The sequence below is a fragment of the Grus americana genome, chromosome 15, assembly GCF_028858705.1.
Source record: "Grus americana isolate bGruAme1 chromosome 15, bGruAme1.mat, whole genome shotgun sequence".
Taxonomy (NCBI): Eukaryota; Metazoa; Chordata; class Aves; order Gruiformes; family Gruidae; genus Grus; species Grus americana.
Window position 1 is genome coordinate 276,534 of NC_072866.1, and position 14,665 is coordinate 291,198.

General features: G+C 43.3%; 1 protein-coding gene across 1 annotated transcript; it reads right to left on the reverse strand.

Moving 5' to 3' along the window:
- Nucleotides 1-1,433: 1,433 nt before the first annotated feature.
- JPT2 (Jupiter microtubule associated homolog 2) lies at nucleotides 1,434-14,173 on the reverse strand. The gene is made up of 5 exons (XM_054843361.1): nucleotides 14,043-14,173; nucleotides 7,195-7,343; nucleotides 6,557-6,699; nucleotides 4,598-4,643; nucleotides 1,434-3,860 (listed from the first exon to the last, which is right to left on the reverse strand). Exons 1-5 carry the CDS (start codon nucleotides 14,084-14,086, stop codon nucleotides 3,676-3,678), a joined length of 567 nt encoding a protein of 188 aa, XP_054699336.1. The 5' UTR covers nucleotides 14,087-14,173; the 3' UTR covers nucleotides 1,434-3,675.
- Between the last annotated feature and the right edge of the window lie 492 nt (nucleotides 14,174-14,665).

Below are 14,665 nucleotides of genomic sequence, written 5' to 3' on the forward strand. Positions count from 1 at the left end.
TAGCACAATAATTAAAACCCACTCTTTTTGCTCATTGACTGTTTTCAAAGGGAGGAGCAAGTAGCAATTGGGCCAGCGGCCTGGACATCCACGTTACTGCACTAAATAAGCCCCAGGACATACTTTATATGTTCCAAGCCTGATTAACCTCTATGAATCCTTCAAAAAAACCCCCCACAGTGAGGCTATTTAAAACACTGATAGAGAGGACATTAATATTCCTCACAGAGTGCAAAGCGGGCTGTTTATCAACAGTTATGCAGTGATGCAACAGGACAATATCAGACAATGCTTGCTTAAAAGGTACAGCATGGAAGCCAGCAGCCTTAATGTGGGAAAACACACACTAACCTGGGTTAATCAGGTTCGGGGGGGATAAGGAGGGATGACATCACAGCTGGGCTGTTCATTACAGCAGTGGTGTCTTGTACTGGATGGGCACAGTGACACATGTAGGAACTAAGCAACAGCTATGCCTAGAATTGTACACGTGACATAAAAGCGTGCAAGTCATCCTTCAGTCACTTTCCAAGCTAAGCTTATTATAACAGATATCGTCATTTTCCTTCCATGACTGAAACACTAACCTGGATAATATTCTATCCCAAGTGTTTTAAGCTACAAAGGGGCAAAACAATGAGGCAAGGCATAGAGTTGCAAAGTGAAACTATATTGTAGTCTACTGTTGGCAGCAGTTCAAAGGGCAACCCTTTGTTGCTGATGTGCTATCTATCAAGGATATTCACAAGTTCCCACACTAAGCAGATCCTACCCAAAGCATTGTGCATGCTTGAGAGAAGAGTTCTGAACTATAAATGGCAAAACTGAGTGCAAAATACAGCAGTTGCTGCAGAAACAAGTGTTGACTGAGTGGCTCTGCGGGGCATTGCAAGCTGTAAATAAGGGATGAACACAGAACACCCTGGCTGAGAGGCCACCATGTCCAACTCACCCGGAACTGGAATTTCTGTAGCTACCTCCATGCTGTCAGTCAAGGCAGTTTTATGCACGCATCAGAAGTGTAGAAGTGGGGTATGATTTCTCCACATAAAGAGCATTCCCTGTTCACAGGGAATTAGTACGCTGTTCTACAAATAGACTTAAATATTTAAAATATTTGAATAGTTAAGTCCATTTACAGTATTACTGAAGGGCTTAAGAGCATCCCTGCATTGTACAGGATGTACACAAAGAGGCATAGACCTGGACAGCTCACCCTCACTACTGTCCCTTCACACTCCCAGGGATAAGAGGTGCTTGTCTCATGAGCAACCTTGAGCGGGATGTCACGTCTCTAAAGCACACTCCCCACTGCAGGAGGCCTGAAAAGATTTGTGCAATTTTTCCAGTATCAGATAACAGAATTCACCACTGTATCTACATTGAACTAAATTACCAATTAATTTATAAAAGCAGACATCTACAGCACACAATGAAGTAACAAAATACAGAGGTTTATTGACAATTGCATGATTTATCATTTGATTTCCAACCCCCTTCTGTCCCGGAGAAACGTTCTTATCAATCTTACTTGTTGAGTTGAAAACATGGTTTAGATTCCAAAGAAAGAAATCCAAGAAAATTAACAGTTTCACTAATTTAAGGCCTAGCTGGAAGTTGCTGTTTAACACACAGGCACTGTAGCCAATGCACATCAGGTTCTAAAAGATGCCAAGTATTACAGACAGCATCAATTACACCAGAGCCTTCAATGCAGAAAGCAGCCTCTGGTTGACTTTTCCACATGGTAGCCTCTTAAAACCCTGTCAAGCACTGGAACAAGGAATTGAAACAGATAGATGTGTCTGAGACCCAGCCAGAGGCTAGGCGGCACAGACTCAAGAATAGCTGCTAGGAAATACATGTTTGGAAGTAATATAAATCCATTATGGGATTGCAGTTAGAATCACACTGTCTTGTTTTTGTAGGGGGCCAAATAACAAGGTGCTCCAAATCTATCTGAAAGGTACAAAGGCATTGAAATCCCTACTTTCCATGGCTATTTCTACCCTTAGCATCGCCCCTTACATTTCACTTTCACTATATGAAAAGGCAACTAAGTCTTCACGAAGTCAGTCACCACTTCTGACATCACTGAACCGAGCAGTCTAGTAAGCACTATGATCACAGCACGTTTTAGCACCTGGCCCAGAGACAGTCCCCTCTAAATAGTAGCAGGTCCCAGGGAACCTGGGCTAGAACAGCAGTGGATATACGCAGATAAGGCCACTTGTTCTTTGGTGTACCTGAACAACTCCTGTTTCGATATGTCAAATTTAAAAAGTCATTATTAAATACATTGAACAGTAAGCACCTAATGTTAACATTCATATATCAAAGCTCTGGATACGATCAGAAAGTCCATTCAGAGAACAAATGATGGGAGCTACCCTCCTCAACAAATGTTTGTGCAAAACATGCACATCTTCCAAACATGATTTAAGACAGCCAGCACAACCAGAAGGTTTGTATTGCTAAAGTCTTTGTTTCTGCAATTAGGATAGTCTACAGCATGTCTCAAAATAACTACAGCCATGGTTTGAGGAGAATCCACATAGTTCTCCCAGCCTTACCAACAAAAATCTGAGGCAGTCAAAGGCAAACATAAGGCTGACCAAAGATAAGAGAATTCACTAACAGACTCAGCACAGACAAACAAAAAAAATGCACTGTGGTGAAGACAGTAGAACAGTCCTGGTTTCAGTGGGGCACAAAGTAAAAACCTCTGCAGAAGCTAAGGCATTTCGATACAGGTTGGGTCAAAGCTAGCTGGCTGGACACCTCAATATATTCTCCATGGTAATGGTAAACTTTAAGTTCCTTCTGTTCAGAGTACCATAAAGCTACGGTTTGCATGCACATCTTTACCAGAAAATGTGCAAGCACTCAAACAGGATACTTTGAGTAAAAGTCTTCTAGAAGCACCTACATGAAACAGTATGTGGGACTGGTATTATCACTTATCAAAAGCTAGGTGTAGTAATCTGCAGATTACTGAAGGCATCAGAAAGGCCTGAATACTGGGGAGGGGAAGACCACGATTTTTATTAACATATGACGGTTTGTGAGTATAAAAGAAACCTTCAGCATGTTTTGTCTTGTATCAGCACCATGTGCTGCAAAGCAAGAAAGGAGAAAAAGAGAACCAAAGACTGAAGACACTCGAAACCACGGTAGCACTACTTGTTCCAGTGGAACGTATTTACATTAAAGTGACTGCAAGTCAGCTCACACTGTGAAGCTGCATCCTGTTGCCTAGAGGAAAGCATAGCCTACCTCCTTTCAGGTGTGACCTCCAGGTCCCCACCCATTCACAAAGTTACTGTTGACTATGGATAAGCCTGACTCCACAAGAGTGTCCTGAGCCACTAGCTAGCTAAGAACAGAACATTCTGATGAACTCACCACAAAGCAGCACTGATCTTTCACAAAGTTACACTAATGTCCCCCTCTGCCACCCACCCAGGCAGTCCAATACTCATATCTTCCACAGGGCACCCTTTCCCTCCCAGCCCTCCCTCCCTAAATCATCAGGTTATCCTTCCTACACACTTCAGCATAACCCTCATTCATCTGCCTAAGAATCTATCCACAAACAGTAGTCTATAAACTGACCTCGCAACCACAGACAAGAGTTTCTGTGCAGACTCCGTTAGTGAAAGCGAACAGATGACCCTAATAGAACGCAATACTGGATTTCCCCCCCGGTGGATTGAGAACTTTGTTGTGTGAGCGTGGCCGTGGCCCTAATCGGGGCTCATGATTGTCTATCTTGGGTTCCGGGTCCTTGCATTGCTTCTCTTTGCCCAGATCTTTTTTCTCGCCTCCATCTTCCAGTTGTGGTTTGGTATTTTCTGTAGCTGAATAAAAAGAAAATATTAGATCAACTTGCTATTCTGTAGTGCACAAAGTGCCTCGTCTTCTGTAGGCTGCATTATTTCCCATGTTTCCCATCCATGGCACACTAAGGTTCGTCTATATCTGTTAATTTGTCCTGAAGGAAACAGGTGCTGAGGAAGAATTTAGCTTTTTGCAACAATTCCTCTCTTCCTTCAGCAATCTTTCTAATAAGGATATGTAGGCTAAGCAATATACCTTCAGAATTATTTTGACAGTTTCAGGCAATTAAGAGATGCAACATACCAATGAATCCTTTCATACTGAGCTTGAAAGCAGCAAGCCCATCATTCTTTAAAAATAGCTAGCTGAGCAATAATACATTTTGTCAGTCAGCTATTTGTTATTTACAACTACAGAAGGCCAAGATTACATACCTGAAGGAGATGGCAAAGGAGGAAGGAGCAATCTGATAGGATGTTTTTCTAGCATGTATATATACACACATAGTATCAAGCAAAGTATATACACACACATACACATTAGCATCAAGACTTATGTCTGTGGTGTTCCCCTCAGCCAGAGGAAGAGAACCATTTCCCTGAGACAAGTGATTAAATTTCTGACACAAGGAAAACTTCTCAGTTATATTATCCTAAACACCAGCCTTAGTGTTATGTTTTTAAGAGGAACCATAAGAAACTATTCCTCAGAGTTTATCTTTCCAAAGAGAACAGAGAAAGGCTTTTCTCTTGCTGACCTTCTAGCTTCTTTGGTGTTTCATCTTCTTTCAACACAATATGATCCTGCAAAGAAACCAAAAACTATTTAGTATATTATTGTTCTCAAACAGTAAATCTGTCCCAAAATCCTTTAGAAAGTTTTGCATTTTTCTGATCTGAGTTCATACATTTCCCATGGTAAGAGCCAACAGAGCTGCAGACACTGTGCAGCCCTGCATCCCCTCCACCACTACATAATCCCAAAAACACTGGTACAAGGTAACTCCTATGTTATGTCAAGGTGCACATCTCAGACAATTCATTGAAACACAGATGTGTTCATTAGTTCATCAGAGGCTTAAAATTTTGTCTATGATAAACAGTTCAGTCCAAAGGTCTGGAATTACCATTCTTGACAAGCACCCACTACCACCCAGAAGTTGGTATTCACAACTAGAACACAAGCAGCCTTCGAGCACCCTATTTCTATGCAGAATTACTGTCTTCAGTGAGTATCCATAGTTACTCCAACAGTCAGGTAACTCACAAAACCTTTTAAGACCATTTCCCTAACAATCCCTATTGATTGTCGGAAATACACTGCAATACTTCAGAAAAGCTTGCGTGTTTTCCCACCCATGAAATTCAACTTGCAGTAATTTTTGCAAATATGCTATCTCCTTTCCATCCCAGTATTTCCCACAATTCCAATGTTCTAATTAAAGACAGAGGAATTTCCAAAGTGGCATCCTCCATTTAGTCAGGAAGTTACAGGAATTAATATGTTACATTTTTAAAAAAAGCAACGAAAAAGAATCAGAGACCAGCCTGATAAAGGGGTACAGAGAAACAAAACAAAGCCCTCTCTTAAACCAACAGCACTACTCCTGACAAAACCTAGCTCCCAGTCTTTTTTTTCCTCCTCCTTTCTTATAACCCAAATCCCCCAAAATACACTCCAGAGTCTGCATAAAAAGTTAGACAAAAGCACATTACCAGCACCTTCAAATTTAAGGGGAAAAAAGGAGAAAAAAACCCACATTAAATTGGACTAATCTTTTCTTTCTAAGGTTCCAGGAAAAATGAGACTGCTACTATTTTTTCAGCACAAAGACAGTGAGCTGTGTTTCATGGGATGTTAAGTTTCCATGCTATCTGACATGTCACAAACATTGCCAACATAGTGGCTACTCACTTAATAGTATCTACTTAGATTAGAGCTGCAGGTTGCAAATCCAAATATAGGGCATTTAAATACAGAAATAAAGCAATTGGCAATGTATTCTCCTTTTTTCCAAAAGCAAATTTGGTCATAACTACAAGCCTCTCCAACTATTACACATCCCAGCTTTAAGATCAAAAAATAACAACTGATGTAGCAAGACACACTTTTGTCTGACGTCATAAAATCAAGTGCATGTTGGACCTGACACTCAAAGCTGATCTTAAGTTAGCTTTTTCACTGTTGATCACTTAAGCTTGACCTCCTGCTTAAAGTGCTTTAAATATACATACCTACAGTCAACATGAAGAGAGGCAAAGGGCACACTCAGGCCAGATGAAGATTTATGACTGTAGCTCACTGGTGTTCACAGACTATCCAGAGTTGGTATCAAGACCACCTCTGCCAAATTGCAGAATAAAGAGAAATATCTTCTCCCTATCTAGCTTCAACACCTCTTGGCTGTGTGCCAAGGACTCCAGTTGTACCTCACTTACAAGGAAGACCAAAAGCTTCAGAAGCATTTTCTTTTTTTTTTTTTGAACACACATCCGCAGTCTAATAGTTTTACTGCAAACTACAAAGCATGCTGAGATCTGATGTACCAAAGATAACAAGCTATCAAAAAGAGACTTTAGGAATAACTAACTTCAAGCTACCCTATGCATAACTCAGGTCTGTCATCTTAAAAAGAATACAGGTGTTGCATTCTGACAAGACTGTAAGACAACTCGCTGAGCTGCTAGCTTCTTGACAGCGAAAGAAGTACAACTACCTTAGGCTTGTTTGGGTGTGCTCGCACAACACTGGTAGATACAGGAGACCCAAAGATGTCACTTGTCTTCCCACCAGGCGGATTCATGCGTGGACGAGGCTGAGCAGAACCAGAATCTTCAAAAATACCACTTTCTTTTCCCCCTGCAAGGCAGTTGTAAGAATTTTTTTTTCTACAAGACTTAGTTTTACCAGACTGTATTTGAAAACTACAAAAGATGTAAGAATTCAAAGACTTCTAGAACCCTACTGCCTAGAGACTTACTTTTGCTTGCCTGAAGAGACTAGATGAAATCCTTTGTTACAAGAATTCCCTAGAGGATCTCAGACTCACAGCTGTACTAATTGCAGCTAACTGATGACACAGCTCCAGAATAGAAGCAGTTTCCTTTCATCATTTCCTAGACCTCAACTCGGAAAGAATTAGACTTGGATGATGTGCTAAAAAGTCTGTGAACATCTATATCACTGAAATATTCATATATTCAGAAGTCTGAATAGATTTATTGTTCAAACCCACTCGATCTGTAAAAATGCAACATAAAAAGACAGATCACAGTGTTCTACTTTAGGAATGTGAAACCAGTTCTGTGCTGTAATTCAGAGCCCAATCATGCTGAAGGAGGTGGTCGCTCTTACCTGGAGGGTTTGTTCTTTTTGGAATGTTTTGAGGTTCTTCTGATGCTCCAAAGATATTGGATGCCATCCGGTGTGGCCTGCTTGAAGAAGAAACTTCTTCTGTACTCCCAAAGAGATTACTAGAACCTCCTCCTGGGGGCTTCAATACCCTACATTGCAGAACGAGAGAAGCAAGATACAAAAGTCTGTTTGAAATTTATAGCATTCAACTTATTTGATGTTCCCCTCATCATTCTCCCTTGTATGTTATGAATAACTCTTCTGATTTGAACTTCAGATAATTCTGTTATGTCCACAAAGTATCTACTTTTCAAGAGCTGTTCTAATAAAATATTCTCAAGTTCAGCACAAATATTGCCAGCCTCCTTCCTAGTCGGTCAACTTGATTATTACGTTATCTGCAGTTACTTGGAATGGTCAGAACAGGGCCACCAGAACAAATGGTTATGCTAACTGTGGTGTTCCAGAAGCAACAGGAGATAAAGACATATGCCTCTGGTTAGAATTTTAAAAATAACCATTACAGAACCAGACTTTCTGCTAAACTGCACATACCAACTTTGTATCTGTGATACAATTCAAATGCATTGACTTTTAAATAAAAGCAGACATTTCATAAGTACTAAAAAATTTGCTAGTTTCAACCATCAGTTATCCTATTAGCTGCTGTAGAGTTTAAAGTAGAAAGGTAGAATGCCAAGAAGCCAAATTTTCAGTGGTCAAGATGCAAAACCATTAAGATCAAAGCTCTGCACCAGAGGTATATCAAACGGATCCTTATAGAAATACGAGGTTACAACAGAAATGGACTGACTTCTTGAAAACCTACCAAAAGTCATGCTGTCCTTGAGTAATAGGTCCACAGTTAATACCTATCTATGCCTTGTTCAACAGACCGACCTGTTCAGCAGGTCCTGTCCTGAAAAGGAACTGAACCATCACTGAAAGTGATGAATACCTAGGTATCAAAAATAATCTCTCCAGTTATGTCTACGTGAACAATTACCCACAATCTTAGCAGCTGTGAAAAAGTAGTATCTGAGTTATATCTCTTCTAATCTGAATAATTGTTCTGGGACTTAAACTAATCTTTACTTTCATACAAAGACAACAGTTATAAAATTGCAAGATCTTTATACCACCCTACCTGAACAGAATTCAAATGTCAGTGAATGAATACAACACATTCCCTCCATAGATCTGTGACAGAGGCAAGACATTTCAGGTTAGGTATCTGCCAGACATGAAAAGAGGTTCCTCTTGGAGCCAAGATCTACTCCGGTTTAACTCTAAGATTTACTGTCACAAAAGCAGGGATATTTGGCTGCCCTGTCAGAAAATGAGCTTTGTCAGCATTTCAGATCACAGGATGCAGAAAGCAGTTCTATTCTCTTTGGGAGGAAGGATAAAAAAAGTTCATCTTTGAGTCTGGGAATAGTTTATATTGTCAGAACCAGCCTCAGAGAGACTGTCTTTACTGGCTAATTTCATAGAATCACAGAATCTTTAAGGTTGGAAAAGACCTCTAGGATCATCAAGTCCAACTGTCAACCCAACACCACCACGTCTACACAATTTTGAACAGCTCCAGGGACGGTGACTCCACCACCTCTCTGGGAAGCCTGTTCCAAGGTCTGACCACCCTATCAGTGAAGAAATTTTTCCTAATACCCAATCTAAACTTCCCCTGGAGCAATTTGAGGCCATTTCCTCTTGTCCTATCACTTGTTGCTTGGGAGAAGAGACCAACACCCACCTCACCACAACCCTCCTTTCAGGTAGTTGCAGAGAGTGATTACGTCTCCCCTCGGCCTCCTCTTCTCCAGGCTAAACACCCCCAGTTCCCTCAGCCGCTCCTCATCAGACTTGTGCTCCAGACCCTTCACCACTTCGTTGCCCTTCTCTGGACACGCTCCAGCACCTCAATGTCCTTCTGGCAGTGAGGGGCCCAAAACTGAACACAGCACTCGAGGTGCAGCCTCACCAGAGCCAAGTACAGGGGAATGATCGCTGCCCTGCTCCTGCTGGCCGCACTATTCCTGATAACAGCCAGGGTGCTGTTGGCCTTCTTGGCCACCTGGGCACACTGCCAGTTCATGTTCAGCCAGCTGTCGACCAGCACCCCCAGGTCCTTTTCCTCCAGGCAGCTTTCCAGCCACTCTGCCCCAAGCCTGTAGCGTTGCCTGGGGTTGGTGTGACCCAAGTGCGGGACATGGCACTCAGCCTTGTCAAACCTCATACAGTTGCCTCGGCCCATTGATCCAGCCTGTCCAGATCCCTCTGCAGAGTCTTCCTATGCTCAAGCGGATCAACACTCCCTCCCAACTTAGTGTCATCCACAAACTTACTGAGGGCGCATTTGATCCCCTCATCCAGATCACTGATAAAGATATTAAACAAGACGGGCTCCAAGACGGAGCCCTGGGGAACACCGCTTGTGACTGGCTGCCAACTAGATTTAACTCCGTTCACCACAACTCTCTGGGCTCAGCCTTCCAGCCAGTTTTTTACCCAGCAAAGAGTGCACCCGTCTAAGCCATGAGCCACCAGCTTCTCTAGGAGAATGCTGTGCGAGACCATGTTGAAGGCTTTACTGAAGTCCAGTTCTAGAAATAAACATGTGTGTGGTATTTCAGTATTTTAATCCTTAGTACGACTGTGGATTTAATGAACCCCTTTAGTTTGAGGGAGTAACTAAAATTTCAGCAGACAGGACAATTGTGTTGCCTGCTGCACAGATAAATAAACCTTCTGCTCAGATATGATTTAGTGTCCCACAGATTACAGATCCAACTATGCTGTAGGCTTTCCACATATCTTAGAAACTGCTATTCGAATAGACATTGTATATGCAAATTATGTGTTTTGATCTTTCACAATGGTCCAGAAACCATGAGGGAGTTTAAGCTTTTAAACATGGGAGATGGAAGGAAGAGAGAAAGGAACAATAAAACCCAAACAATTGCTAGAAGAGTTTGGGAAGGGGCTCCTGTTAAAAAAGTAGGCTTGCTAGTATCCCTCATATAATTGATTTCTGATTTTACCCATTCTTTTCAGCTATTTCTTTTAATACATACAGTCTTTCTCAAGTTCTAAGTATACTAATCTAAGTATACTATCAAAGAGATTGCAAGGAAGAGAAACATAGTTTATACAGATGGAGTTTCTTACATTATAGATTCACTCCATTTACCATGCTGTTTTCTTAACACATGCCTACAAGCGTAGGAGGGAATAACAAAATAACTACATTCAGATTTTTTTGGTTTAAGAAAAACAACCAGTCATAAGAATCAAATTACTTCTCATTCTGCAACTGGATTTAAGCTCTATTGCAGAAAAAAAAATCTAGAGAAACCCCATTTTAAGATTAAAAATCTTGATTATTCAGTTAACAAACTTAATTAAGCATCAAAAGAAATCCAACACCGGTTAATCGTATATTGTCCTCCCATTTTCAGCTCAGTACTAAGAAAACCCTACTGTCACAATTAATAAGTCAGAGGCATCATTTGAGATGCTTATGAGGCACTTCGAAATCAGCATAATAGGTGACCTTTTCTGCCAGCATCACCCAAAAGAATGTCTTGACTCTACATACACAAAGTGGATTTGCCTCCTCAATTTCAGAAACTTCTAATTGCTAGGAACCTTCCAAATATTCCATAAACTTTCAAGTGCCTGTGACACCAGATCCATAAAATTCTAACTAATGCAAAGTCAGATAACTAAGTCATTCACAGGACTTACAAAAAAAAAAAAAAGTATTGAAGTGCTGCAACAAGGTCTTCCAGCTTATGATAGCAAAGAGAACAGGGCTTTGCGCCCCCTCACTTCAGCCAAAAACTGGGGAGAATAAAAAGCTATTTTCTTGCTGTGCAGCCTGTAGCCCATTGCTGGCCTCCTTGTACTCCTGTGTCACTCCATTCCAGATCAGAGTGAGATGTGCAGGTCTCCCACACCAAATAAGAAAATAAGATTTAGCCTGTGAATCCTACCAATGGAAAACAGCATGCTAAACTTGATGAGCCAGTGTGAGCTGCTTCAATAGAGCACAAGGAAATTCAACATACATTTTATAGTAATTTTAGTTCATACTTTATAGTGATTTTAATTTACATTGGTATTATGCCTGTTTACACAGATATTTTCAAGTCTTGTAGCCAGATAAGTTAGATCTTTCTTCCTTTGGGAGGACAGGAGGGAAGGGAAGGTGGTGTTTTATTCTTTTAAACAGTAATGAAAAAACACCCCTTTGTTTTCTACACAATCTAAATCTGCCTCTTCTCCCCCTGCTCTCCAGTAGACTAGAAGTCTGTCAATTCATCTAGAACAGCTAAATTAAGAACCCTACCCTGTAAGTTTAAAAGCCTCTGCTAATTGCTTTGTTCTCTGCTGGCAGGCTTGAAGAATTTTAATTAGTTCTCGTGGTCTTTTTCCCCTGCATTCTAACACACTTGAATTTGCATGCCCTTTCTTCAATAAACCTTGCAGCCAACCTATGGAAGAGATGCCAAGACTTATTCATTACTTAAAGATACCGATTACATAAATAAATATTTTTTTTAAAAATTCTGCCTGAATGTTAAACACTAAAGTCCTACCAGTTTTAAAACAGGAGAGCTGCAGTATACATAAGAGACCATCACTAAAGTAACTAGCAGAAAGCCAATCGGAAAGCAGGCGTTGAGGTTTGGAACACCAGGTTCTAAAGCAAAGACCAGAAAGCTACCATGGACTTCCTGATGCGGGATCAATAAAAACTCGTGGCTCAATAAATAGCTCACTTATAAGCAAACAGTGAGCTTTGTTAAATCAGTTATGCTCTTGATCCGAAATCTCTGCAATATTCTGCATTACCACAGATGGGGAAGAGGGGAACACGTATATTACATTTCCAAGATGGCTACATTTAACATTTTTAGCTTTATACAATAGGTGTAAAACTGCTCATATACTAGATGAATTGAGGATACATAAAAGCAATACATCTTTATAGTGTGCACCAACACTAGAACGATAGAATTCTGCCCTGCTTTGCTTTCACAGCAACAGCAACTCTTAGACATGCAATTCCTCATTTTATTTTGGAAAAGCAAAACTTCCTTAAAAATAGAAAGCATCATTATTAAAGTTTAATAAAACTAGGTAGTTAACTTGATTTAGCAAATTAGTTGTTTGCTATATCACTGTATGCATTAACTGGATCACTAGAGATGCATCTCACTGGACAATTACTTAAGTTGAAGCTTTCATTTAAAATATTTTTAGCATCATTTATTTCTAACAGTAATACCCCTGTATTATGAAGTTCTCAAAATGCAAAGCATTTGTTTATAATTTCCTTGCAAAGATTTTCACATTAGGAAGAGTTGTTACTTCCACATCCGTGGCTGTTGGTGGTTGCTGCAGGAATTTTGAATTAGGCTCAGTTTTAATTAGAAAAACTTCTACACATCAAGAACTGCAATAGGCTTTGCATTATCATCAAACAAAGTTTTGTTTAGGGAATGAATGACACTGGAAAAAAGTGTCCTTTTTGCTTTTGACAGCAGAGGCCGTATGTCAACAGTCACTATCTCAGAGATCACTTTATAAAATCCAATAACGTATTGCAGTGCTGCAGCATGCGTGCTTGCTATGCTGGGTCTGTTTTATAGTTGTGTGTATTGCTATAGTTTGTTCTCAGGCACGATGAAAACACTCTGCCACAATGTCAGAGAACAAGCTGTAACAAGACCACCTTTGCTTACTGTTATCTAAAAAATTATGATGGTCTGCATTCCAGACTATCCAGAAACCCAATTTATGAGTTAAATATGGTTTCAAAATTACCATGAGAACAGAAGCTTCTCAGAGATTATACTAAGGGCGGAGCATCCTCAGAAGTCCTTTAAAACCAGGTCATAGCTTAGAGCGACTGGAATAAAAGGCAAACTTAAAGCACCCTTACACAATTTCAAAACACTTCCTTCCTCTCCGAGCACATGATTACCTCACAGATGGATTATTCACTCCAGCTCCAAGTTATTAGCATACATACCCTGATCCAAGTATAACAATATGTTTCATCTACATAAAGCAAAAACAAGCTAATATCTGCTTATGCAGGCCTCTGTGTTGGATCCTCTCAAAGCTTCACAGAGCACAACCGTGTCCTCCTCCCTCCGTGAGGGGGCACAAACACGGGGGAAGGAGGGGCCTCCACAGCGCCAGGCCTTGCTTCCGCACGGGAATCCCCTCAGCGCCCAGACACCCTCTCCAGCTCGGTAACCCCCCGCAGGAGCTCAAGCCCCTCCCGGCGAGCCGGGGCCAGGCGCCGAGCGCTACAGCCCCGTGGGGACCGGCCCTGCCCACTCTTCTCCGCGTGCCCCACGCGTGGCCCCGAGCCCCAGGCGGCACGCACCGCCGGGAGCCCAGCGGGGCGGCTCCCCACGCCGCCTGCTCCCGCGGCGTCAGCCCCACCGACCCCCGGGGCGCGGCAGAGATAAACTGAGGCACAGCAAGGTCACCGGCGCTGGCCTCCTGCCCCAGCGGCTGCCGGAGAGATGGAGGCCAGCGTTCCCGCCCACCGCGGCCGAAAAGGCCCTCAGTAGGGACCCACTCCTCTACGCCGGAGCCCCTCTCCACTTCCCGCCCCTCAGCGCCGTGCCTCAGCCGCAGCGCGCCCTCCCCCGCCCCCTCTGCTTCCCGGCTCTCAGCCGGAGCACCCACCCTCAGCACCGCGACTCAGCCTGCACCTCTCCCGAACGCCGAACAAAGCCCCGCCACGGGCTCTGCGCCGCCACACGGCCCCTCTCGCTTCCCCCCCTCACCCCCGCACCGCCAAGCCACCCCCGCTGCGCCACCTGGAGCTAGGCTTTGCCGAGTCGGCCTCGGGGCCCTGGAACATGGTGGCGGACGGCTGACTCGGCTCCACAACCCCGCGCACGACGCTCCTCCTCGGCTGCCTGGACCGCAGGTAGAGCCGGCGGACCCGCCCTACCCTACCATTGGTTAATTCACCTGCCTGTCACGCCGAGCAGCCTATCGAACACAGCCCTCCCTCTCGATATCCCGCCCGTCCGGTGAGCCTCGCAGAGGGAGGGAAGCTTGAAAAGGGCTTGCGTCGTCGGTCATCCTGACCGCCTCCCATTGGTAATGCCGCGCGTCCGTCAGAGGGAACGGCAGAGCCATTGGCTGAGAGGAGGAGCGGGGCGAGCCGCGGGAGGGCATTTAAAGGGCCAGGTAGGGCTGCGGCACACCAACGGTAAGGGCCGGTAGGGGCGTGTGATGTCTGTGGCGGGGCTGGTCGCCTTCTCCCTGAGGGCGCGGCCCGGCAACAGCCCCGGCTGCAGCCGCCCGCTCCCGAGCGCGTAGTGCCCTCCCCACGGACAAGCCTAGCCGGTCCCGCCTCTGGGGCGACGAAGGTCGGGTTTTGGCCAGGAGGGAGCGGCGCCCTGTGGCTACCGGCGGCGGCAGTCCCGAGGGG

What these genes read in the sequence shown, in the direction of transcription:
- JPT2 (XM_054843361.1), bottom strand. Translation starts at nt 14,086, where the DNA reads ATGTTCCAGGGCCCCGAGGCCGACTCGGCAAAGCCTAGCTCCAG. An exon ending in CACACCCAAACAAGCCTAAG is followed by an intron (nt 4,644 to 6,556) that starts GTAGTTGTACTT and finishes GTTTCTTTGCAG; the next exon opens with GATCATATTGTGTTGAAAGA. An exon ending in AACACCAAAGAAGCTAGAAG is followed by an intron (nt 3,861 to 4,597) that starts GTCAGCAAGAGA and finishes CTTTTTATTCAG; the next exon opens with CTACAGAAAATACCAAACCA.